Source organism: Antedon mediterranea, chromosome 3 (genome assembly GCF_964355755.1).
Source record: "Antedon mediterranea chromosome 3, ecAntMedi1.1, whole genome shotgun sequence".
NCBI classification, from domain to species: domain Eukaryota; kingdom Metazoa; phylum Echinodermata; class Crinoidea; order Comatulida; family Antedonidae; genus Antedon; species Antedon mediterranea.
The window spans coordinates 37,811,408-37,838,489 of NC_092672.1; the positions used below are offsets into that span (position 1 = coordinate 37,811,408).

General features: G+C 34.5%; 3 protein-coding genes and 1 non-coding gene across 4 annotated transcripts in view; 1 reads left to right on the plus strand and 3 right to left on the minus strand.

Annotated features, from left to right (window-relative positions):
- Nucleotides 1–630: 630 nt before the first annotated feature.
- Nucleotides 631–703, minus strand: Trnai-aau (transfer RNA isoleucine (anticodon AAU)). The gene has a single exon. It is a non-coding gene; the product is annotated as a tRNA-Ile (tRNA).
- A 393-nt stretch (nucleotides 704–1,096) lies between these two features.
- Nucleotides 1,097–7,239, minus strand: LOC140043948 (BRCA1-associated protein-like). The gene is made up of 13 exons (XM_072088443.1): nucleotides 6,971–7,239; nucleotides 6,337–6,468; nucleotides 6,031–6,238; nucleotides 5,357–5,546; nucleotides 4,913–5,026; nucleotides 4,277–4,425; nucleotides 4,048–4,123; nucleotides 3,325–3,463; nucleotides 2,806–2,918; nucleotides 2,542–2,631; nucleotides 2,184–2,348; nucleotides 1,838–1,933; nucleotides 1,097–1,631 (listed from the first exon to the last, which is right to left on the minus strand). The coding sequence occupies exons 1-13, from the start codon at nucleotides 7,089–7,091 to the stop codon at nucleotides 1,449–1,451; spliced, it is 1,776 nt and encodes a 591-aa protein (XP_071944544.1). The 5' UTR covers nucleotides 7,092–7,239; the 3' UTR covers nucleotides 1,097–1,448.
- A 3,749-nt stretch (nucleotides 7,240–10,988) lies between these two features.
- On the plus strand, nucleotides 10,989–13,025 carry LOC140045505 (large ribosomal subunit protein uL18m-like). Its single transcript, XM_072090440.1, has 4 exons — nucleotides 10,989–11,077; nucleotides 11,482–11,707; nucleotides 12,063–12,294; nucleotides 12,851–13,025. The coding sequence occupies exons 1-4, from the start codon at nucleotides 11,023–11,025 to the stop codon at nucleotides 12,962–12,964; spliced, it is 627 nt and encodes a 208-aa protein (XP_071946541.1). The 5' UTR covers nucleotides 10,989–11,022; the 3' UTR covers nucleotides 12,965–13,025.
- Nucleotides 13,026–13,135: 110 nt separating this feature from the next.
- LOC140045504 (neurofibromin-like) overlaps nucleotides 13,136–27,082 on the minus strand; it is a 51,915-nt gene continuing 37,968 nt past the window's right edge. The window contains exons 38-51 of the mRNA XM_072090439.1: nucleotides 24,137–24,256; nucleotides 23,262–23,379; nucleotides 22,759–22,899; nucleotides 22,340–22,551; nucleotides 21,908–21,969; nucleotides 21,292–21,502; nucleotides 20,546–20,686; nucleotides 20,306–20,438; nucleotides 19,999–20,086; nucleotides 19,261–19,690; nucleotides 18,479–18,576; nucleotides 17,996–18,135; nucleotides 17,454–17,500; nucleotides 13,136–17,119 (exon numbers count right to left, since the gene is read on the minus strand). Coding sequence (XP_071946540.1) covers nucleotides 16,820–17,119; nucleotides 17,454–17,500; nucleotides 17,996–18,135; nucleotides 18,479–18,576; nucleotides 19,261–19,690; nucleotides 19,999–20,086; nucleotides 20,306–20,438; nucleotides 20,546–20,686; nucleotides 21,292–21,502; nucleotides 21,908–21,969; nucleotides 22,340–22,551; nucleotides 22,759–22,899; nucleotides 23,262–23,379; nucleotides 24,137–24,256 — 2,241 coding nt within the window. The 3' untranslated portion in view covers nucleotides 13,136–16,819. The remainder of the gene's footprint in view (nucleotides 17,120–17,453; nucleotides 17,501–17,995; nucleotides 18,136–18,478; nucleotides 18,577–19,260; nucleotides 19,691–19,998; nucleotides 20,087–20,305; nucleotides 20,439–20,545; nucleotides 20,687–21,291; nucleotides 21,503–21,907; nucleotides 21,970–22,339; nucleotides 22,552–22,758; nucleotides 22,900–23,261; nucleotides 23,380–24,136; nucleotides 24,257–27,082) is intronic.

Sequence of the window (27,082 nt, forward strand, 5' to 3'; positions counted from 1 at the left end):
ACTGTTTTTGTTCTGATTCTGATCTGTTTCTTTCATGATTAAAAATGTTCTATTATGCTTATTAGTACTAGCTAGTTGGAGGATCCTAAACTTAGCTATGGAAACTAATTTGGCTATGCTAAGACCTTGTGCAGTGCACAGTCCCTGGATTACTAGTGTTAAGCATGTGTCGTCACAACTATGGAAGAGGCCTAGCAACCTAGCCAAACTACAACCTGTATTAACTAACACATGCTACATATATTTTGAATGATGATGTTGCTCTGTCACAGGATTTGCTGTGATAATACAAAGATAAGCATCCATAAAACATTAAATTTATACTTACTTCTTATCCCCTCTGATGAAAATAAACCGTGAAGATAATTGCCACATTTTTTCACAAATAACTTCCAGTGATCTGATTGGTCAATAGTCATGTACTATAGTCTGATCTAATGCGTCAATTTTTTTTTTCATTTTTCTCATTCTCTCCTACATAAAAAATAATTTATTTTATAAATTAAATAAGGAGAAAGGGAAAGAAAGATTTAAGACAAATCTATAAATATTTAGTAAACAATCTGTTTTTTTTACCAAGTTATGGTGAAATAAAATTGTAAAACATCTGGGCTAAAAAAAAATTTTACCTGGCCGATATGGGGCTTGAACCCATGACATTCGCGTTATTAGCACGACGCTCTGCCGACTGAGCTAACCGGCCATGTCTGGGAATTTTAAGATTATTTTGCTATCTATACGAAATTACAGTATTTCTAAGCAAATGTTTACTATTAATTATAGAAATTTCCAATAAATATGAATCTAAATAGTTGTGTGTATTGCGATCGTATGTTGGTGGAAAAATCCAGACATTAAAGCTAGCTTTAGAGACTTAGCGCCTAAGAAAACGTTAACCTGTCGTTGGTGGCGCTGTTGAATAATTTGTAATCACGTGTACACACCAGCCATTTTGTGTCACTTTTATGACTGATACATGAATGTAGAAGCAGATACGGTATTGCTATAATAAATTATGAATTTAGAAAGTGGTCGGATTCTTTTTTTTTACTGTACTAACGAAAGAAATACTATACAAACTGAAGATATTCAAGTTATCCTTTTCTTTTATTGTTTTTTTAACATTATTTTACATATACTTTCATATAAATATCCATTTTTTAATATAACAATCATAAAATTTAATAACTCTGAACACTATTTTATGTATTAATTCTCTATCGTTGCATTCTTGGAACTAGCATACATCGACACATGTACACTAATGCTGTTCTGACACTATATATACACCATGCTTTTTAAATGTAACTAAAACGTACTGTATTCAAAGTGTGGCACAGATATTTTGCACATATTAATTAATGAAAGGCAGACAGAAAATGCAAGATTATCATCTCCACAAAACACAAACATCTCTTGTTCTGACTTGAGTTGAGTCAAACATATGATCACCTTTTCTTTTTTCCTCGTTTTGACGTTGTTCTAGACTCTGATGTACCAGATGCTGATCCAACCGAAATCTGGCCATCTTGAATTTCTTGGCGTATATTTGCCGGACTTTGTTTGATCTTATCTTGTGCTTCTAAGAAGAACATAACATCTCTAAGTTGTTCTTGTAAATCTACTATTTCCTAAAAGAAGAAATGGTGGGGATACTGTTTAGATGACTTTGCAATGAGAATAAATTGTTCATTTTTATTTGTTCCTTTCAGTGGAACATAAAAAGGAGAACTGAAGGAGAGACAACTATCACCAAAGGGCGTGTCTCTCCAACTCCAGACAAACAATACAAGCAAAATTAAATGATAATAATGATGATACTTTTATTGATCCAAACCTTTTGATACTTTTCCTTATCAACTTTGCTTGTTTGTTCAAGAGATTTCACTTTATCTTGCCAAACATTCTGATTTGAACGCAAACAACTATTCATCTGCAACACAAATAAATACATCAGAATAAATTAAAAAGTTATTATTGTTATTGTTCTAATAATATAATCAATGTGGTGTCATTTAATTGATGTAGTTGGTGGTTGTCCTCTTGAATACCCCACAAGGAAGTCTGACAAAGAGGCCTTGTGCAGTGGCTTATTAATTGGACACTATCTATTTAAATGTATCACTATTAATGGCATCAATAGCAGCTTCTTAGGGCAGTCATTTCATGTTCAGGTAAATTACCTCTTTTTCTTCGATGAGATTTTGATTCGTTCTATGTAACTTGCTGCTTAACTGGCTAATCTTTTTTTCCAATGCAGATTTCTCTTTCAATAAATTCTGAACTTTGTTTTCTGATTTTTCACATTCTTCTACTTTTTTCTTGGAGCTAGATTCTAATTCTAACCTCTGAAAAAAAAATTATTAAAATCAAGAATCTGCAGTATACACCATCAATCTACAGAAAGTTGTCGGTCAGTTAATCTTTGGTCAGTTTGGATGTCCATCATCCTGCCAGTCTGTCAATCAATTGGTCAGTTGAGAGTTCCCCATCCATCCATCCAGCCAGATCAGTCAGTCCAGCCTCCAACATTATTCTTACCTGTTGTAATGCTTCTTGTTCGATTCTTGATATTCTCTCCTCATAAAACGCTTTCTGAGATTCTAGTTGATTGGTAAGTAAATAAGTATACTGTAAGGAAATTCAATAAAATTACAAATTAACGAAAAGTTGAAAGAGGGACAAGTTTGACAAAGAATGGTTACATGTACAGTATCAATCAATCATTTATTTTTTAAAAAACAACCAAAACAATGGTGGTGTAACCTAGAAATGGTGAAAGATTAGACATGATAATTTACTTACTTCAAGCGTTATAGAGTCTAACTTTTCTTCCCTGCTAACTCCATCTTCATCATGATCCCATTCAACCATCTTACCATCTCCTTTTGTTTGCATTAAACGATGAACGTAATTATCTTTGGAAAAATAAAAGTATTTTAATAACAATTATTATGTTTTTTTTTTATTTCTTTGTTTCTTTTTTTTTATATATTTAGGCAAATTGCCAAGGATAACCATAAGCAAATTTATTCACTATCCTTCTTAAAGGTGGCAATCACAAGATGTATATTATTACAAGTCCTTGGGAGTGGAGTTGTAATTTTTCATTAGAAAAAATGCTGACATGACAGGCCTTGAACCCAGGACCCTTGGATTGGTAGCCAAGCACCATAACCACAAAGCCATAACGCCAACTCTATATGAAAAGTGTCAGTTGCAGTTCCTATAATTATTATAATATACAATGTTTTATAAATTTTTTTTCCCGAGAGAACACAGGTAAAGAAGCTAATAACAAAGTTTATGTAAACAGTTGTTTACCTCCAGCGTAATCCCACACTTTATTCTGACCCACTTGCAATGCATAGGTGTGTTGAGTTTCTTTAAAATGTTCATGTGCATGGGCCTCTACATATCGGCCACATCCAACTACACCACACACTAGGCAAATCCACAGGCTCTGTTATGTTAACAAATATGTGAAGAACATTATCATTAGCAAAAACAATTAATCTATGTAATTATTTTATTTTATTATATTAAAATACTGTGAATTTGTAATTGAAATTATATCTTCTTTTTACTTGGATATTTAGGCTAATTGGCAACAATAAGTGTTGCAATCCTGTTCACAGGAAAACATACTGTATATGCAAAATATAAAACAGCAATGCAGCAGGTGAAGGGTTGTGTCTATGCAAAATATAAAACAGCAATGCAGCAGGTGAAGGGTTGTGTCTATGCAAAATATAAAACAGCAATGCAGCAGGTGAAGGGTTGTGTCTATGCAAAATATAAAACAGCAATGCAGCAGGTGAAGGGTTGTGTCTATGCAAAATATAAAACAGCAATGCAGCAGGTGAAGGGTTGTGTCTATGCAAAATATAAAACAGCAATGCAGCAGGTGAAGGGTTGTGTCTATGCAAAATATAAAACAGCAATGCAGCAGGTGAAGGGTCACAAAGTTTGGGAGCTAAAAAAAATAACAGTATTCTCTTCTATATATATTTTATTGATCAAATAAACAGATAATTCATACATTACCTCTTGTACACCACATTTATAACATTTATTATCTTCTACCATTTCTGGCGTCTGACAGTAACGACAAACAGGGCAGCTGTGAAAAGGAAAACACAATGCTAAATTATTTCAATTAATTGTTGCTTATGATATGATAATGTACCCACATGCACAAAATGAATTGATATGACATATAACTAGTTTATATGTCATTAAAAATCGAAACTTCCTTGTTTTTGTTTTTTTTTACCTGATATCGCCCCATTTGTAAAGACAACTGCCATGAAAGGAGTGATTACACAGGATGGTTATAATGCCGTCCACTGCTTCATCCATTCTCTCAAGACAAATGTGACAGACAGGGAGTTCAGTGACCCCTGGCATCACAAGATAGCCACCCTGCAGTAAAATAAAAAACTTAATTAAAAAATTTAAAAAAGAAAAACACTATACTATATACTACACTAGAGATAATAATAACAAAAAGGTGGAATACTAAGAGAATGAAAATCAAGGAAATATTAAACAATCATGAAGTAGACAGTGATTATGAAGCTTTACCATGGAGGTATACAAAGTATTATAAAATATACCTTTATGGCCTTCTATATGAAGCTCTGTCTTAAACAAACTAGTTTGACAAAAAAAGTGTGATATGACATCATCATGTCCATATATGGGCACATAACCTTTTTTTTGCCACATAAAGTTTGATAGCGTAGACAAAGCTAAATAAGGAAAAGCATCATATTTATAATGATTTTGTAGAAATAGAAGTAGAAGAAACACTGGTGAAGTTGATTCTAATAATAAATAATAATAATACATAAAATGCTTATACCAGGCAAGAGTGAAAGTTATGTCATTCTTGCCTAATTATGCTAACCTCAGATGTCTTTGTCAATTCAACCCTAGCAACATAAGCCAGGTAACACTGTTGATTCTCAATTGAGTTAAACACTTTGCCATTGTACTCAGAATAAAATTCATCAGCTAAGCTCTAAACAGAACAATAGATCAAATAATAATAATATGATTTAAATTTGATCGAATGATCCTGAAGATAAAAAAATAGTAAATTATAATACTTGACTTTCAATTCCCAACAACTCCCAGTCTACTAAGCTGTAAATGAGTACCTGGTTGAAAATAGTAGGGAGGATTAAGCGACGTGTGAGGGAACTGGCCACCCTACTACATAATGCAGAGGCTTAGTAAAATGAGCTAACAGCTTATTACCCAAATTTAATAAGAAACTTACCTTTACCTTACAAATTATGATAGCAGAACAGAATACTTAAAATAAAGAAATTGGAAAGAAAAAACTTACTGCGTTTTTAAACTTGACAAGCACCATAAATTGGTTTGGTGAGGCATCTCGTATGATTCTCAACAACTCAATACCTTCTGCAGAGGGTGCTGTAAACTGCACAATATCGTGAATTGTAAGGGATGCTGGGACAGCTAGCATACAAATCATCTCACTCCTTGGGACATCGTCAGTCAGTGATGTCATTTGGCTTTAAAAAAAATAATCACAAATAAATGCATTTCAATAACTACCACCAAACCTTTCTGTACTCAATTGTAAGTTTTGACAAAACTTCTTACAGTAAATGGATACAAACAGTGATTTTTATATTATAATAAGATCATAAATTATAAAACTTTTGTTCACTGGGTTTTATAATTGATAATAATGACCTTATCTTATCAATTACTAAATCAAAACCAGATGAAATTGTTATTATACTGTATTCAAAATTTTAATTTTGCTAACATTTCATAACATTCATAAATATAGTATAGCAATTTATCTAAAAAGTGTTAATTCTGAAGGAAACACTTTCTTGTAATCCTATCACACTTTTCCACATTAGTCTCATTATATAGAATGTATAATATTAATAACAATTTAGATAATGAATACGTCCGATAATATTTAATTAATAATTAATTAATTAATTTTAATTTAAATAATTTAATTCAATGATTTATACTTACTTCTCCTTAAAAATATGAATTATCCCTTTTGTTATTTCCACACTTGGATTTCCAGAGAAGAAATGTATTTTACCGGTTTTGTCCGTTGATCTGTCTGTTTTAATTGATTGCTTTGTCTTACCATCCTCTGTTAATTCCATAATTTGAGGTTCTGTACTAACTGTTTTATTGTTTGCTTTTTCATCTAAGTGGTCATCCTTGTCAGAATCTATCGATTAATTATTCAATAATATTTATAACAAAAAGTATAATTAAAGCAACATTTAAATTTTAAACAAATGAAAGTTGGAGAAGAAAATAACGTACCTTTCTTGACATAGGATTCCACTTCAATTTTACTTGGCTCACGTCGTCCATGATAATCTTTGACAGGGACTTGTCGCTTTGGTTTGCTAGATTTAGTTGTTAATTTTTCTTTTTCTGCCATTTTAGGATAATCTGTGAAGTGATAACTGAATTGTAAGTTTCTTTGTTTAAATAAATCAGTATTACTCAATTTGTTAAATTTGTAGTTGTAGATCAGACCTTCTATTATTGTACTACATACTATATAGTGGACAATATAAAAAACAGTGGCACGTAATAATATACCTACTCTATTATTAGACCAACATTTGTTCAATTTCAATTTAGAGTAAAAGCTATTACTGTACTGTTGGTAGTTTACATACAGTACCTCATACCTACCAGTACTGCTAATACAAACTAAACTTATAGTTGACAAAAAGAGACCAACATCTAAACTATTGCTCTAGAGGACGAGAAATTGATCTAATTGATAACAACTTAATATTGAGATACAACTTTCTTTTGGAGTGTAGAGAGAGATAGTATTATAATCCTAGTAGGGATACCGTTTTAGAAACTTCTTTACTACTAATTTTAATTAGGCCTTGATACTTTTTCAGGGAGATGTCAAATCATATTCATTCATACAAACCTATAGCACTGAACTCAATATCGGTGTAGTTAAAAAGAAGAAGCCTTCTGGTGTCTTCTTCTGGCTCTGTGGTGGAATCGTCACAAACTTCGAGCCTTATAATAATTCGCGAGATAGACATAAAGGTAAATCAAATGAGCTCAAATAAATTCACCAATAATTAGTTTAATTTTCTATCATAATAAGAGAAGTTCTTCAAATAGAATCATTAAATGGTAAGTCATCTTTTGGAGGAGATTTCCGTTCACATTTTCTTTACTTGTTAAGATTCACAGAGATGACCTCTGACCTTATTAGACCAGTCGGATCTGGAGGCAGGTGTCACTTTTCTGCAGAATTTTCCAAACCAACTTTTTCTAGTGCATTTTTTGACGTAGATTACGAATCTGGTTGTTGATCGGACTAACGTGGGGGCTTTTTAAAGATATAAACGTTTAAAATCTTGATTTTTGAGAGCCGAAATTAATCAAAATAAAACAAATTTAGACAATAGAGGGCGCACTTTCTACATAATTATGAGTAAATTGGATTAAAAAAGACTTCGTTGCTGTTAATTTTATTCACGTAAATGTGAAAATAATTTATAAATCTGATCGGTTTTATATGCTGAAATTGTTTTAGTAATACACTGTGTAGTATAAAGTTAGTTAGAACTTTTCATTTTCGCGTTTTCAGTGATCAAAAATGATATTGTCTAGGCCCGAATATGAATGCTTCCAGCGTACGACGTATGTAAACAAAGGACGTTTAAACCGCGATGACCGCATATAAAGTTCGCTCAAGTGAATAGTGGGTAGGCTTTTACTAGCCTAGCGTATTGTGACCGTATGCATGAAACATCTTTCTCTAGCTTATTTTGCATGCAGCGCTAGCTTTACATAAACATGTGTACTACTGTTTTTAAATTTTTTCCCCCGATTTTTAGGTGGTGTAAGGGCCTAGAACTTATTATTATTACTGACAGGCTTCTAGAGTAGGCTACTACTATACTACTAGAGGCCTAGTACTGGTGTAGTAACTAGCTGGCATAATAATAGCGTAGGTGTAGATGTATTATTGTGTCGTGTGTGTAGTCTTACAGCTAAAACATTTATTTTTGTATACATAAATCTAATAAATGCTGTGTACTACTACCCGTATATTCAGCTGATTATAACAATACATTCAGCAACCCTATCAACCAACGATTTCTCACAGGTGACATCATTGTTCAGGTGGAAACATTGTGAAAATACTACAACGATATTGAATGTATTATTTATTACGAAAGCTGCATCTAGCATGAACATATTTCCTCTCTGACTGAGATCATGTTTTAAACAATAAAAGAAAATAAGGTTGCCCTAAAGAACTAGCTGTAGAAAATCACATAAAACAATGTTTCTCTGTCCCTGAACCAACATAATTCCAATAAACATGGCTATATCATACCAAATGTATTCTACAAAATAAACAGCCAGCATCATATAATAATTATGGTTTAAAATGTCAAAGACCAACTGATAAATGTGGAATTTGCGTGTATGGTGGTTTGATTCCATAATAGTAATACTGTATTTTGATGATGAACTATTGCATTTTCTATGTATATGTACAGGCGCGTAGCCAGACGGGTTTTTATGGTTCGGGCGAACCCCCATTCCCGACATGCCCAATACCTCACCCTCATCTCTGAAAATCCTCCAAATACGTGCCCCACACAGTACAAAAGGTTAATTTGAAAAATTCGTTCGTGAATAACTCGATACCTTCTTCACTGTATGAGCGTATGTCGAGCGATACGTGTCTGTAAATTTACGAGTTGCAAATGAATTGCCGATTTTCACCTGAAATCCCTGGATGTAACATGATATTGATGCGTGTATCGTACTCATAAAGTGAGCTGGGGCACGAACGATTCGTACAAAGGACACCGCCAGACAATAGCGTACGTACCTATATTGTTTAGATCACGGCAGTCAGCATGCATAAAGTATACCGTAAATCTTCTAATTGTAACCCTGGGTTATTATATTATTCTTTGATTGTTTTTTAGGGTGGGTTACTACTAGAAGGGGATTACTATTAGAGTAGTGGGTTACTATTACTTGAAAATAGTAACCCACCCCAACTATTCCGGTCAGCAGCTCATAGCAAAATAATAAAACAGTACGGATAAACACATTTGTTTGAACAGAACTAACTATCTAACTAACTTATAAACTCAAAAACACTCAATCCTTCCCCACACCCGAGATCAACATGCATTATCTCCTTATTACTATCAGAGTAGTGGGTTGTTATTATTATAGATTGACTATTGACTGGGTTACACTATTACTATTAAAAGGAGGGTTACTATTATTAGAGTGTGGGTTACTATTAGAAGATTGATTAATATTTAATTTCTTCAAATTGCTGTAAATAAATATAGGTAGAGCTATAATAAGCATTGAATTTGCCTTCTCACACAAAGTGCTTTTTTGGGGGATTCCCCTAGACGTACGTACGTTCACATTGAACTTGAACGCAAGTGAATGATCAAAAAAGGTACGAATACGATCGTTTTGCTCATTGGTAGCATGCTGCATGAGAGTGTCTTTTCCGACTAATTAGAGGTGCTATTTATCATGAATGTTATGTGCGAGAGTATACCATTTCCGGCCATCTAGAGGTGTCATTTAACCAAATTTGCTTCGCCCCTCCAGATTTAGGATGGCTTTTAGGTAAGGGTGGAATTAAACGACATTAAACTCATTACAAACGTATCAGATTAACATAATTCGTTTTTGCTGTAGCATACGTCGATACACAGTACATAACGTAACCGTCAGTAAACTTCGCCTGGAAAGTAATACTACGACACATTTTGGTCCCTGGATGGAATATGATATCACGCGTTTGGACACAACGTTGAACGATTCGTACAAAGGGATACCGCCAGACAAGTGCGTACCTATTGTTTAATAGTTGGATAGCTGGCAATAATGAATGCATAATAGCCCTCCGACGTACTCGCGGTCAATGGAACGTCGCGGTTTTCTAGGCGCTGAGGCTACGAAGTGAACGCCAACGATTTTTACAGTATTCCCCGACTCGACAAAAAGTACCTGTGTTCCCAGATATGGGATAGGCTCCCCGACGAGGGGATAGAGCCCATGCGGATACACAGTTGATGATCTTAACCTGGATGTTTTACTATTTTCATGAGATTTAAAACATATTTTTTCTTAGAATATGCCAATTGCGCATTCTTTTGACATCATACTTTACTAACTTATGACGTCATAGGTACGTTATATGGTAATTTAAATATTAATTGGAAAGTTTAATACCACATTTATATAGCGGCTATTCTGAATTTATGCTAATTAACCTTTTTGATGTCTGACCGTATCATGTTCATTTCAACAGGAAAATGTTAGAAAATTGTTTTCCTGCGGTTTCTACATTTTTTTTAGCATAGGATAATGTCATTTAAGCAGTTATAACATAATATATGACGTCACAACTACCTTATGACGTCATAGTTACGTCATATGGTAATTTAAATATGCTAGTTTGAAAGTTTAATGTCACATTTATATTTACTCGTAATGCACTTAGGTGGTCTAAAACCAACCGTTGAGGAGATATGGGAACTTCAAATGGTAAATGGCGGCCATTTTGAATTTATGCCAATTAACCCACTTTCCGGTGTCCGATTTCGATAAATTTTGGATATGATGTTTATTTGGACTATATCAACTAGACAACACATTTCTGTTGCATTTAACATATCTAAACGATTTCCTCTTCATAAAATGACTTATTTGACCTAATTTGACCTTTGACCCTTCATATCTCAAAAACGCCCCCTCCCCGTCGCGATCAACATTCATATTCGTATTCTACAGCCAAAATTACCCCAGAAAAAGTACATGAAGTAAATTCTGCAAAAAGTGACACCTACACCTCAAATACGACTGGTCTATATACTTAGTCGCGGTTGACTAAACTATAGATGTCGCTGTTGCAATTTAATTTTCTACAGCTAGCAGCTAGTGGAAAACATTAGAAAAAACGTGCATAAAATGGCTTTATTTACACAGTTCCTTTCTCGTGTTCCACCAATTCATACTTCTTGTGGTAAGACGGGATAACCTTAACTTAAAGTTTGTTCAATATTTATTGATTATTTGCGGAATGAATTGCATTTTATGCGTTATTTCTATCTAACTAGCCTAGGAGCTAGGCTAGGCCTCATCATAATATTAATAAAGGCCGACTAGTGATGAGACTGGCTCGAGTTCCCATCCGGTGGTGTTGACTATTGAATGGCCAATGCCACCTAGGCCTAGACCTGGATGGCCTAGCTACGGCGACGTAGGATTTTTGTGAAAAAAAATAGATTTATTATACACCAACATAATCGTAACCTACATGAAAACCAAGCTTACCAGCATACGTTTTGAAAAAATTGAAATTGAAAAACTGATTAAAAAATGTTTTTATTTAATTTATTTTCTTTTGTTTTTGTTTTTCTTTATTAGTCTTTATTCAAAGATGTATTGCATCATCTGGAGGAAAGCAATTTGCATCACTTTCAGGTGGTCAACAAAATCTAGCAATGGTTGATGAGGATGAGTGTGCCAAAAACGATGTCAAAATACTTGAAACCTTAATCAATCGTAATCCTCGTAACTTGGAGAGGATGGCAATAGCTCGCAAAGATGGAGGCTGGCATTGCAGCGAACCAAAAAAGAGATATTGGCACATGTAAACAACATCATTTTCTACTCCTCTAAACATTGATAAAAAATAATAAAAATCCCAAGCAATAATTTTTTATACCATACAATATGACAGTACAGTCAACTCTCCCAATACTAGACACCTTTGGGCTGGCCAAATATCAGTTTTTCTGGAAAATCTGGTATTCGGAATGTGTTTTTAATGCTTAAAATGATGTTTAGACTGGTATTGTGTGAGTTTCTGGTTTTCAGAGAGTCTGGTATTAGGAGAGTTGACTGTATTTGGATTCATTTTATTGTTCTTATATTGATTTGATTGTTTTTTTTCCTATTAAAATAAATTTGATTTTCAATAGTAAAATAAAGTTGTTTTTTGTCAGATTACATTATTCTACGACAAACAGACATGTAAATGCACATGTAGAACACTATAATGGTAATATGGTAGCGTCAGCATCCACAATGGAGTGGGCAATCAGGAAACATCTTTACAGCACCAGTGATGTGATTGCTGCGTCCACAGTTGGAAGAGTTCTAGGCCGACGATGTCTACAGTTTGGTATTAGTTATGTACACATTGACATGCCAAAAGAGTGGAAGACGTATGAGAAGGTAGGTCTTCAACATCATCATTTTAAAACGAAGTAGGCTGCTTATTTTAAAGTTTTAAATAACTTTCTATCAGGAGAGTCTATTATAGCGATATTTTTGCTTTTTGACAATTCGCCAGGATAGTGTCCTGCGTTTTTCTATGCTTCTTTTTGTTTTGTTTTTATTTTTCTGGATAATAAATGAATATGAATATATGAATATGAGCGATTTATAATATGTACTACAATAATTTCAGACATGTGTTGCTTTTTGTAATGTTTTTTATATACTTGAATAAATAAATAAAGCTTGGTTCCCACCAGCGACGCAACGCAATATAAAATGCCCTTCCAATAATTTTGATTGCGTGAAATCAAACCTGCACTGTTGCATCATCGGTTCCCACTTGTGATTAAGCAATACAGCACTTTGCGTCAATACGTCGCTGCATCCCATTGTGTTCTAGTTGGAACCACGCTTAACTAGATATAAGAAGATAGATCTCCTAGATCTAGGCGGGTCCTATTTTAGCAACTAATGTCGTACGGTATTAACATTTAAACATTTTGTTTTCTAGGTTCAAGTATTTTTGGAAGGATTGAAGAGTGAAGGATTGATTCTCTGCGAACCTAAAACGATTTTAGATTTTCGGCCGTGCGTAAAAGTTGATTACTTTCCTGAAAATTACTAGTCATATCTGCTGTTAAAATAATGAAAACAAATTTTGTAAATAAAAGAATAATGAAAAGAACCTTTTTGTTGTGTTTTGCATTTGGAAAAATATACATTAGATGATTTAAGCTACTCAATAAATCAAATGTATCTATAATACTGTATAAATAAAAGAGGATTTAGGCCTACATTGTTCCTAGTTCATGATATAATCAAATCATTACCTCATCATCATTATGAATAAGGTTTTGTTAGTAAATATTCATCACAATTTAAAAAAAATCCAACTTGCAGCTCTTCACTACTTTTCAATATTCGGTAGTTTATTTTAATATACAATTTCGATGGCACAAAATAATGATATTTCCCCACAATTAATGGCTTCTGTTTTTGCATATACCAAGTACAAGTTATGTACAAATTCAATGTCAGTGGTACCCCTAAGTTTGTACAAATTCAATGTCCATGGTACCCCTAAGTTTGTACAAATTCAATTTCAGTGGTAACCCTAAGTCTCTACAAATACTACATGCCACTATAACCACACCAATATATATATGTACGTCCACATAATAAGATTAGACAAACTGTCATTCTTTATTGGAATACATTTTCCCCGACAAATCTTTTTGATTAAAATCGACAGACTGTGATTATATAATTACTGTGGCTAAAAATGGATTGACTTTTATAATATTCTCTAATATACTTTACAAGACTACAACATTTTTGTCTATCATAAATACAAGGAGAAAAATTGACCTTTGACCTTGTACAGTAAAACAGAATATAAGAATGAATTAACTGTACATTAATGATTATTTAAAATAAAATATCTGATATTGATACACACACTAATAATATACAATTTGAAAACATATAGTTAAACTCTTGAAATGTTTCTTTTAGAAAAGAAAAATACAATTAATTATAAAAGATGTGGTATGAATTATGGTTCCTGAGACAGGGTTAGAAAAAAAAATGTATAAAACTAACCGAGTTGTAGAAACGGACAGTTTAAAGTCTGATTATAGAGGGCGTGTCAAATAGCTATTATAAACAAATATAACAATATAATTACAATGTAGGTAAACAAGCAACTATACCACAACTTGTGGTGGACATATACAGAACAAGGCTTTATAAGTTACTAATCAAATTAGGAATATTCACAATACAACAATGTGTGTACACACCAGTACAGTAAATAGTTTGTTCAAATTAAATATATTGTCAGTAGAAATCCCATCATTCTTCAATGTGGTGTTGATATAGTACACTTTGTAAAAACATCTTAATATTACAGAATTCTTGTTTTACTTTGCCCCTGTGATGATTTGTAATCACTTTATCTAGAACTTACTGAAGTAACAATTTAACCATAGATATATTATAGTGATCATATCTTATCTATGATTGAACACACTTAATTCTTTTACATTTCTCATGTGATTCTGTCATTGGTTATCCCTTGCAGGGAACTTTTTCACCAGGGTAGCACAGCCAAATGCTACATGGCAATACTGCCTTACTGTTACTCAATTAACAAATGGTAGCTAAATATGGTATACAATCCTACTAAGATTAATCAGCAGTTATGGCTAACCAAATTTGTTAATGAAATTGTTCCTCGTCTTGGCTTTATCTAGAGAACTTGGTAACAATTTAGTGACATAATCTTTTTATATAGAGTATTGTCAATATGGTGAAGTGATGAACTATGAACATCAACAACATAGGATAAACATTTTGACTGTTTTTAGTAAACATGATTTTCAAATTCTTACTATTTCAACTGGTAGAAACGTGTCATCATATTAGCTTATTTAGCACAATTTAAAATGAATGTTATATAACTTGTGAAATTAAAGGGTTTGACATTTGGCTGAGTTGATACTACTAATACTGGTACCACTCAATACACAGTTTAAGTCTTCTTACTTAAAATGATGAAGACAGCACTTAAAATGATTGAACATACAAAATTGATATACTACCAAATATATATATTAAAATAGTAAGTACTATATTTAATCAATTAAAACAAGTGAAATAAATAAAATAATGTGGACTGTGAATTAATATTTTCGGTGGTTTTGGTGTAATTATTTGTTAACGCTAAATTTTATATAAAAAGAACATTTTTTTTTCTTTTAATTTAAACGTGATTGCACAAAAGCTTGGGGTGGGTATGTGATATAAACTTATAAATACACACATATAAATATATAATATATATAAACAAAAATTACAGAGAATCATAGTTTGTTGCTAGCGTAAAAAATGATAGATTACAAAACAACTTAATAATTCCTTAAGAAAGGTTAATCAAAGGGGTTGATAAGAAGAAGTGATGGCCATTATGTCACCATCTAGTAAGGCTAACAGGTTTAAATTTTGGTTTTTAAAAGCAGCGAATAGTATTGGAAGATATACCTTCAATAGACTTCAATTTTAATTATGGATTTAGCCTACACCAATGAACTAGGAAAACGACCATAAGCATATGAAATGCATGCTCAGACAATGAATGATAATACATTACCAAATACATTCATCATGTAGGCTTTAGACCTCCAAGTCACCTGGGGCTCCAGGCAGACTGAATTGAATCTAGGCTAGGCCTAACCAGGCTTACTTTAACTAGGCCTAGCCTAGACTTAACATTAATAAACATAGGCCTACCTCCTATTCCCAGTTTGGCAGTACTTACCTCCTATGCTTTTATTTTCCTAGTCTGGTTAATTCACATTTTATAAACAATAATTTTCTAATCATAATCTAAATCAATTAAAAAATGCAAGGTCCAGTATCATCTTAGCCATCACACTCTCCATCATGATCTACTTTTGACCAAGGCACAGCTGCCTCGTTTTGACTGATTATTGTCTGCCATACAATTTTTACCACAAAGCCTCTGATTGGTTGAATCTTCCACAAACATTCAACAGTGTTTTACTTATCAGACTCATCTCAAACTTGTGAAATTTATAATCTGTGACTGTAATGTTGGTATATACTATTATTATATTTGTTCTGTCAGACAAAATGTATGGTAGTGTATTTATGCTTTCTAAATAAGTTACAAAAATTTATCTACATAAATCTAGTAAATGTTATTTTAAGTGGCTATTTTATCCATGCAATACTGAACCACAGGATTAGAATGATACTTATTTGAATGGTCAAATTGATTGCAGTTATGTAGTGGTATTTTCCTTTTAAAATTAAATAGTTGCAGTAAATATTTTGTTGGAGAAATACTACACAATAAAATCATGATTTGTTTTCAATAATTGAATATAATAATCAATTTAGTAATTGAAAAATCAAATTGAATGAAATTTGTTTGTAATTGTTTTAAATACAAATTTATTTAACGTAGGAGGTTAAATGGATAGAGAGATTTTGAATACAATAGTGCATTCCATTGAACAGTACATTCCATTGAATAGTACATTCCATTGAATAGTACATTTCATTGAATAGTACATTCCTTTGAATAGTACATACCATTGAATGGCTTAAAATCCATGATTACGATTGTAATATATGTTTATTGCAGTACATATACATTGGTAAATCAATTTTCCATTGATACATTTATCTTATCATAAAAATAAAGTAGAACTTTACTTAGAGATTGGTTATCAAGTCCTTCTGAATGTGAAAACCTAAGCTAGACAAGGCAACAAGTAAGTTGCAGTTTTCCATGAATAAACCGCACAACTCTATCACTATCCTACAGCAGAAAATTATAAATACACTACCTTTATTATTATTTATTCATTATTTTTCTATAAATATTTATCATCGAGAAACAGCTGTCACTGGAAAAATGATTTTCAAAACTTGAAAACTGTAAAATATCTTGCTATCTACCGCCTGTCTGGTTTTTACGTCCTAATCTTTCGTTTGACGGTGAAGACACGTGACGAAAACGACTGCCGACAACGGATGCCGTCAGATCAAAATGATCGAGTTCTGTCGGAGATTGTAATGATGACATTGAGAGTGAGGACATAGAGCTTGATAAACTAACGTTTGTTGACATTGTTAACAAACTTGATGCATTTGATTCGTCCGGTTCTAACTCTTCTCCTGGAATACACGTGCTAATTATCGCCCGTAATAATTTGGTAAATAATTCAGCCTTCTCTTCAAGCTGCCCACACTGAAACATAAATAATCAATCAATTAAAATCAATCAATCAATCAAAATCAATCAATCAATTAAAATCAATCAATCAATAAACTCTATCAATCAATCAATGATGTAATTATAATACTATTATGTACAATGTCAACATTATTCATGACATCACCTTAAACACTTCGGTGTCAATCAAGGACTTACAAAAGTTGGAAAAGCTCTCGAAAAAATCCGTAAAAGCAGCAGCTGATATAAACTAATTTAAAAAATTGCAAAACATTTGGCGTGTTTCCAAAATGTATAAAATACAAAGTATTTTCAGATAGACTTTCCATTTAAATATAATAGGACTTACATGGGCAAAATGTCCAGAAAACCGCCAAAGGCCTCCAAAGCCCATGCCTGAAAAAAACAAAATAGCTTTATTAATTTCTATGCACAAGGAACCTTATCAACATGACGCTGTGTTATAAAATAAACAAATTATGATATTAAATGTTATTCTATAACTTAGCTAAAGACTGAATCACAAACATTTACTAAAGCATTCTGATTGGTCAACAGTTTACTTACTCTGTAAATTAGCTAAATGCTGATTCACAATATTCTATATTTACTAAAGCATTCCGATTGGTCAACAGTTTACTTACTCTGTAAATTAGCTAAATGCTGATTCACAATATTCTATATTTACTAAAGCATTCTGATTGGTCAACAGTTTACTTACTCTGTAAATTAGCTAAATGCTGATTGGCTGAATCACAATATTCTATATTTACTAAAGCATTCTGATTGGTCAACAGTTTACTTACTCTGTAAATTAGCTAAATGCTGATTGGCTGAATCACAATATTCTATATTTACTAAAGCATTCTGATTGGTCAACAGTTTACTTACTCTGTAAATTAGCTAAATGCTGATTGGCTGAATCATCACAGGCAACACTATTCTCTATAATACATTGGACAGCCGACAACGTAGCACCATCTGGAAATTCCTTTAATGCTGTTACTATTTTAGATCCTAATAAATTATGCCTACAAGAAAAAAACACGTTGTGCGTTATTTCTAAACACAAAAGGTAACACGCCCTCAATGGTGTTCTTTTGCATAATGCAAGAGAAGTTGTATAGTTTAAATTGAACAAATAATCTAGATGAGAAAATTCGACCCAACCAAGATTCAAACTTTTGGAAACTGTTTGATTGGTTAATAACTTAAAGCTTAAGCTCTGTCTACACTATCAAACTTTATGTGATGTACCCATATATGGACATGATGATGTCATATCACTACTATATTTGGGCATATCACTACCATATTTTGGCACATCAAACTAGTTTGATAGTGTAGACAGAGCTTTATAATAGAGATACTTACACAATGGGGAAGACCTTAGGAAATACCTGACTTGCCTCTGCCAGATATTCAAACAAAATACGTGCTTCACTCTCATTAGCATTACGCCCTAAGGTAGCCTATGAAAAAACATTATTTAAATAATAAGTTGGAAATGAGATAATTGATCTGGTAAACAATGTAAATATTTTTTAAGGTATATATATAAATCCGAAGGCAAAATACTGACAAAATGCAAGTGAAGGTACTTGGACATAAAGGGCTAGTGTTGCCCGAAAGCTCTGCTAACTTTTCTGTTTTACTTTATCGTTTTGATTTAGCTTTTCGCTTTTTTTTGTATCTCCATTGAGATCCAGCCACTGATACCCACAGCATTGTCATTTTTTCAGTAATTTGCTTTTGGATTTATATATAGATAGAGGTATAGATATAATATATAATAATATACAAGTATTATTGAAAAGACAAATTGATGCTTTTATTTAATAACACAAGTAATTCATTAACTACTGTTTTTTGTTTAATTCAAAATGAAAAAAAAAATAATAATGCCTATACAAGGAACCAGTCCTTAAAGACTAGGGCCACAGACTTTATTTATTCATTCTGATGATCAAGTGGATCAATCAAGGATAAAAACACAGAAAGGAACGAAAAGCAACTTATTTCCACTGTGGTCCATAAATAAGACACCTTACATAATTAACAACATAACATAACCTTATGAAAATTAGTGTTAAAACCAATACATCCTGTTTGTATAGGAGGCTTAACCATATAAAAAACAAGTGTCAGGTACATACTAATACAGTGAGTAACAGAAGTCTTGTATCGTAATCCGTCAACACGTCCTCATCTAAAAGAACATTATCCGTTGCCGTAGAAATGCGTCGTTCAGGTTGGGGCAATATTCTTCCTTTAGGTTTAACATCCAGGTTAGGAAGACGAGACTGTCCAAAATCAGGCGACGCCTTTGGATTACACGGGTACATTGGCATCGGTGGTCTGAAGCGGGGCAGAAACAGGGAGGAGGTTTCGGGTGTAGGTTGCGGTGAGGTAGGTCTTGGGTACGGTGGGGGTGGGTGAGGGTTTACACTGAACACAGGCCCCTGGTCGTCTTCGATGGTTTCTGGATGGCGGTGTTTGGTACTGCAGCGACTCCTTACTTCTTCAGAGACTGGTAGTAGGGCTATTAGGTATGCTATACTCTCTTTACTTACTTCAAACTTGTCACTGTTCAAAATAAAAAACACTCAGTTAGATCTCTATAACCATGATTAAAGCTCTGTCTACACTATTAAACTTTGTGACAACAAAATGTGATGTGCTCATATATGGACATGATGATGTCATGACTATTGCATTTGGGCATTTCACTACCATATATGGGAACTTCATATTTTGTTGTCACAAAGTTTGAGGTTCAACTCATTATTGCCATGACTTTCTTAAGTCCTTGATTGACACCGAAGTGTTTAAGGTTTAATATACAATATTGATATAATCATTTAGATTGGTCCTCTGGCTGAGTTCATACTAACCATCGCCTGTACTTAGCTATGCAAGCTAACATTAGGTTAAGCACTCGCATTGTCCGTGACGTGGCAGTATGACTTGGATGTCGAAAACCTGCAAAATAAATGTCCGTTAATTGAAGTTAATCACTAGTATACATAAATAAATTGAAAGTTTAAATACTAATTAACATTATTGGAGTAAAGCACTGTCTACACTATTAAACTTTATGTGACAAAAAAATGTGATGTGCCCATGTTTATGGACACTACCATAATTATTTGGGCACATCACTACTTAGTGTAGACGAGGCTTAAGAGGACATTAAAGTACCTTTGAGTAAGTGTCCAACAATGGCAAAGTGAAAATGCTTCTTAAAACTCAGAGCAACAGTCCTATCTATGTGATCAAAGTACAGCTGCAAGGACTCATGCTCTCTGGCTCGAAGGAACACTTCTTGCGGACACTGCAAAGTAAATATCAATATATCAATATCAATGACAGGTATTGGTGAGCTTCTGACTCTGAGTGGGCTTGTTCCTGAATCATTATAATAGTTACTGGTGAGCTTACCTCATTTTCAAAGACTCCTTGCTGATCAAGCTGCAAGAGGTTCTGTTCCAGGAGTGCCATTCCTGCGGCATACAGCGTCACTTCATCTAATTGAAGTACAGAGATGGCAATCCAGAAGAGAAGTCGATGCAATGGAGATTTCTACAAATGAGAAAGAGTCAACAGTTAGAAACATATAAAAGCTATTTACTGATGTCTCACAAGACAAACAAGAATTATTGAAAAAGGTGAGATTTTAGAAGTGACTTTATTGACGGATATGGAGTGGAAGCTGGTTACAAACTAGTGGCGCTTGTGCAAAAAAGGCACCGTAGAGTAGTAGTTGCCCTGGATTTTGAATATTTATGATTTCATTTTTTTATTCATTTTATATCAACAATAATTGACATAGAACAAGACAACTACAAATTCATAAATATAAATAATGTTAATATATTGTACTGCTAATGTTTCCATGTTTAAGTTAATGTTTAATTTATTTTAAAACACATCCAACAGTGGGAAGCCATTACAGAATGCCTAATATTATACTACAAAGAAACATAGCGATGAATGTGTATAAATTGATAGCTAATATATTAACTATTGATAGTTCAGACCGGGAAAAATGGCAAAAGGTTCCTACTTTCTAGGATTTTTATCAGATAATCTATACTGCTTTGACAACTCTTGTCACATGACCACAGTGCTGATTTTGCCATTTTCCCCCTTACTTAGTTAATAATAATATCAACACAACAACATACTTGTGGTAAGAGAGGTTGTAGCCTTGTAAGCGCAATCACTATGGCCTCAATTAGGCCTACATTACTGTGTTCCTGAGGGTGCACCTTTTCGAGAGATTGAGCCATTATTTTGAGTAGGTACTTAATTTCAGCGTTGCTGGTTGTACTACTTATGCAGCCAAGTACCACCAATGCCCTCGGCTGGATTGCAGGGTTATGTTGGAACGCAAATCTGGAAGAAAGAACGTAAAAAACATGAATACTGCCACTAAAGCAACAATTATTGTGTTAAGGTTAATTATATTTATAGCGAACTCTGTAAATGAATAGTTGAACCCTTCCTTATTCAATTTTCATTTCAGTCTATTTAACATTAACAATACAAATAATATAATATAAATAAATAGTTGAGAGAATCGACTACAAACAAATGAAAAGTACTGTAAGAAGAGCATATTATTATACATCGAGTAGTTGGGTCTATTCAGGGAACATCCCTATTAAGAGCACACTTTCTGGTAAAACAACAGCTAATCCCTATTCATGGACATTTTGTTGGGTCAAAATGGTGTTCACTTAATATATGATTCTTGATCAATAAATAATGAAGTTGAAACAGTTGAAAAACGAATCTTACTTTCTTGTTAGCTTTGTCCACTCACTAAGCCAGTTGCAGTTTGGAATGTCCTTCATACAAGCCTACAAAATAATTATGCAATCCGTAAAAACTAATATCAAATGAAGGATAAGCTGCTTACAATAAAAAACAATTCCTTTTTTTATTTTTTATTTTATTTAAAAAAAATTTATTTTTAAAACCAGAAACAACAGCAGAAACAAATCCGCCACTTACAGCTTGGTTTAACAGAAACAAAGACAATCACAATAACTCAGAAACACTTAAATTATGACGAAACAGATAAAGATTGGAATTACAAATGTCGATATGGGGATGATGGGCCTGGACTAAACTATTATAAGATGAACTTAATCTACTGATGTAACCATTTTAAAGAACATTGACTCTACTAAAGGAAACACAAAGGATATTTTAACTTCAAAAACTTACCTCTAAGATTTCAAGTAGAAGAGTGTCCGTAATAATTTCTAAGTTTGGCAATGGCATTGGGTCGCCAGTATTTGGACTGTACGGCTTCTCCTTGTAACTGGAACGAAATGCAGTCACGGCTGCAGACTTGTCTTTGTCGAGACCAAAGAGGTCGTAATAGTTTGGTAACGATAGTTCCGTTAAACTCAGCTGCAAAACTCGTATCGTGTCGCCTGAAATAAAAAGTGATTCACTAAAGTAAGTAATGGAAGGAAATAAGAACACACTTAATATTTCATCCTCCTCACTTAAAATATGCTTCCTCCTTGTACATGTATATGTGAGTGGTGTATGTGGAAATAGAGAATTGAATTGAATAATAAATAATATCTTGTATTGCATCCTTTATGGCGCATAAATAAGAGTAAAGTTCTAGTTACCTGTAAATTCCAGTTGACTGCAGGTACACAAAGAGTGTATAATATTAGTGACAAGTCCGTGGATAGACGCCCTCAACGGTGGCGGCCCTGTAGATGCTAACATCGTCGTTATATGAAATAACGCTGGAAGATTATTAGCAACTAAAAAAGAAATACATGATCCTTAACATCTTTTTGATTTACATTTATTTTTAATGCTGTTGATAAACAGTATACAGACAACATGCATTGGCAATCCAGTAATCTACATTCTCCATATTATTATTACTGGTCAAGAAATAAATACAAATAATAACCCATACAAATGAAAACAAAACAAACAAAAAGAGCTTAACTAAAAAATGATAATATATAAAATGTAAGTCCAACTTAATAATTAAGTAGTGCAACAGAGTGGTTGTTTTATATCATACCACAGGACACCATAATCAAATTTTCAGTTGGCTCAACACTTTTGGATTTGATTGGGTAAGAGTACAAAGAATTATCACATTATAACTTACCATCTAGTCTGTTGTTGAATGATAACATGAGCAGATACCTGGCTAAGATAGCCAAGTCATTCCACATTAAATGCATTTCAAGATTTGGCGTTGGAGCATTGCATGTCTTTTCTAGAACCTGTAAGGTATACATTATTATTATCAACTCCAATCAAATGATTTACAATCAACCCCTTCAATGTATAATGCCAATGGGCTGGCTCCATATGTTAATTGATAAAGGGTATTGACTTATTATTTACTATATAAATCATATACAACATATCCTTTTTATATATACAGTAGAACCTGTATTTTACGTACCCTGATTTTACGTTCCCTTGATTTTACGTACGCTTAAAATAACCGATGACGTCATCAGTATATACTGTACTTTTCTAGTTAGGCCTCATATCTTGCTAGGCCTGCTAGCCTGGCCTGAATATTCTAGTAGGCAAGGCCTAGCTAGTGACCACCTGCAAGCTGTACAGTAAAGTAGGCAAACACGGTAGCCTTTATAGCTACGATTTCTACGTATTTGGGGACAATTTAAGGTCAACCTCGATTTTACGAATCCCTTGTTTTACGTACGCCTTCCGGCCCCGTACCGTACGTAAAATGGAGGTTCTACTGTATAGTGTTGAGGGTGTCCTGCTGCCTGCATTGTTGGTCATTTAGAAAGAGTATGTCGTGAGATCATGATTTTACAGTTAATAATTTATGTTTTGGCTGGTCAGCTTCAAAAGAAATATTTAGGCACATGGCCAAGGACTACCAATAGTGAATTAATCACTGTCCTATCAGATAGGTGGTAATCCCCTTTATGACAATTGACAAAATTGATAAAATTCTTAATTCATTTACTTAAAATGAATGAATGAAAATATAAAACAAACCTTGCAAAGTCTCTCAATAACTTTGGCTGAGAAGAGTTTGACATTAGCAGACGCTAAAGCCACAGCCGTCTCAGCCATCACCTCAGCCCTGGGAGATCCTAGGCCACCTGTTGCACTATTCTATTGAGGTTGAAAAAAGAAAACTTGTTATTCATAGTTTATTATTTTTATGTAAAGGTGTGTCACTGCTGGCTGGGGAAGTCCCATCGAAAGTGATTAAGTTTGCTGTTGGAGTCCCCTGAGTCTAGCATGTGTATTGTATGTATGTTTGCTGTTGGAGTCCCCTGGGTCTAGCATGTGTATTGTATGTATGTTTGCTGTTGGAATCCCCTGGGTCTAGCATGTGTATTGTATGTATGTTTGCTGTTGGAGTCCCCTGGGTCTAGCATGTGTATTGTATGTATGTTTGCTGTTGGAGTCCCCTGGGTCTAGCATGTGTATTGTATGTATGTTTGCTGTTGGAGTCCCCTGAGTCTAGCATGTGTATTGTATGTATGTTTGCTGTTGGAGTCCCCTGGGTCTAGCATGTGTATTGTATGTATGTTTGCTGTTGGAGTCCCCTGGGTCTAGCATGTGTATTGTATGTATGTTTGCTGTTGGAGTCCCCTGGGTCTAGCATGTGTATTGTATGTATGTTTGCTGTTGGAGTCCCCTGGGTCTAACATGTGTATTGTATGTATGTTTGCTGTTGGAGTCCCCTGGGTCTAGCATGTGTATTGTATGTATGTTTGCTGTTGGAGTCCCCTGGGTCTAGCATGTGTATTGTATGTATGTTTGCTGTTGGAGTCCCCTGGGTCTAGCATGTGTATTGTATGTATGTTTGCTGTTGGAGTCCCCTGGGTCTAGCATGTGTATTGTATGTATGTTTGCTGTTGGAGTCCCCTGGGTCTAGCATGTGTATTGTATGTATGTTTGCTGTTGGAGTCCCTTGGGTCTAGCATGTGTATTGTATGTATGTTTGCTGTTGGAGTCCCCTGGGTCTAGCATGTGTATTGTATGTATGTTTGCTGTTGGAGTCCCCTGGGTCTAGCATGTGTATTGTATGTATGTTTGCTGTTGGAGTCCCCTGGGTCTAGCATGTGTATTGTATGTATGTTTGCTGTTGGAGTCCCCTGAGTCTAGCATGTGTATTGTATGTATGTTTGCTGTTGGAGTCCCCTGGGTCTAACATGTGTATTGTATGTATGTTTGCTGTTGGAGTCCCCTGAGTCTAGCATGTGTATTGTATGTATGTTTGCTGTTGGAGTCCCCTGAGTCTAGCATGTGTATTGTATGTATGTTTGCTGTTGGAGTCCCCTGGGTCTAACATGTGTATTGTATGTATGTTTGCTGTTGGAGTCCCCTGAGTCTAGCATGTGTATTGTATGTATGTTTGCTGTTGGAGTCCCCTGAGTCTAGCATGTGTATTGTATGTATGTTTGCTGTTGGAGTCCCCTGGGTCTAACATGTGTATTGTATGTATGTTTGCTGTTGGAGTCCCCTGGGTCTAGCATGTGTATTGTATGTATGTTTGCTGTTGGAGTCCCCTGGGTCTAGCATGTGTATTGTATGTATGTTTGCTGTTGGAGTCCCCTGGGTCTAGCATGTGTATTGTATGTATGTTTGCTGTTGGAGTCCCCTGGGTCTAGCATGTGTATTGTATGTATGTTTGCTGTTGGAGTCCCCTGGGTCTAGCATGTGTATTGTATGTATGTTTGCTGTTGGAGTCCCCTGGGTCTAGCATGTGTATTGTATGTATGTTTGCTGTTGGAGTCCCCTGGGTCTAACATGTGTATTGTATGTATGTTTGCTGTTGGAGTCCCCTGGGTCTAGCATGTGTATTGTATGTATGTTTGCTGTTGGAGTCCCCTGGGTCTAACATGTGTATTGTATGTATGTTTGCTGTTGGAGTCCCCTGGGTCTAACATGTGTATTGTATGTATGTTTGCTGTTAGAGTCCCCTGGGTCTAGCATGTGTATTGTATGTATGTTTGCTGTTGGAGTCCCCTGGGTCTAGCATGTGTATTGTATGTATGTTTGCTGTTGGAGTCCCCTGGGTCTAACATGTGTATTGTATGTATGTTTGCTGTTGGAGTCCCCTGGGTCTAGCATGTGTATTGTATGTATGTTTGCTGTTAGAGTCCCCTGGGTCTAGCATGTGTATTGTATGTATGTTTGCTGTTGGAGTCCCCTGGGTCTAGCATGTGTATTGTATGTATGTTTGCTGTTGGAGTCCCCTGAGTCTAGCATGTGTATTGTATGTATGTTTGCTGTTGGAGTCCCCTGGGTCTAGCATGTGTATTGTATGTATGTTTGCTGTTGGAGTCCCCTGGGTCTAGCATGTGTATTGTATGTATGTTTGCTGTTGGAGTCCCCTGGGTCTAGCATGTGTATTGTATGTATGTTTGCTGTTGGAGTCCCCTGGGTCTAGCATGTGTATTGTATGTATGTTTGCTGTTAGAGTCCCCTGGGTCTAGCATGTGTATTGTATGTATGTTTGCTGTTGGAGTCCCCTGGGTCTAGCATGTGTATTGTATGTATGTTTGCTGCTGTTGGAGTCCCCTGGGTCTAGCATGTGTATTGTATGTATGTTTGCTGTTGGAGTCCCCTGAGTCTAGCATGTGTATTGTATGTATGTTTGCTGTTGGAGTCCCCTGGGTCTAGCATGTGTATTGTATGTATATTCGCTGTTGGAGTCCCCTGGGTCTAGCATGTGTATTGTATGTATGTTTGCTGTTGGAGTCCCCTGGGTCTAGCATGTGTATTGTATGTATGTTTGCTGTTGGAGTCCCCTGGGTCTAGCATGTGTATTGTATGTATGTTTGCTGTTGGAGTCCCCTGGGTCTAGCATGTGTATTGTATGTATATTCGCTGTTGGAGTCCCCTGGGTCTAGCATGTGTATTGTATGTATGTTCGCTGTTGGAGTCCCCTGGGTCTAGCATGTGTATTGTATGTATGTTTGCTGT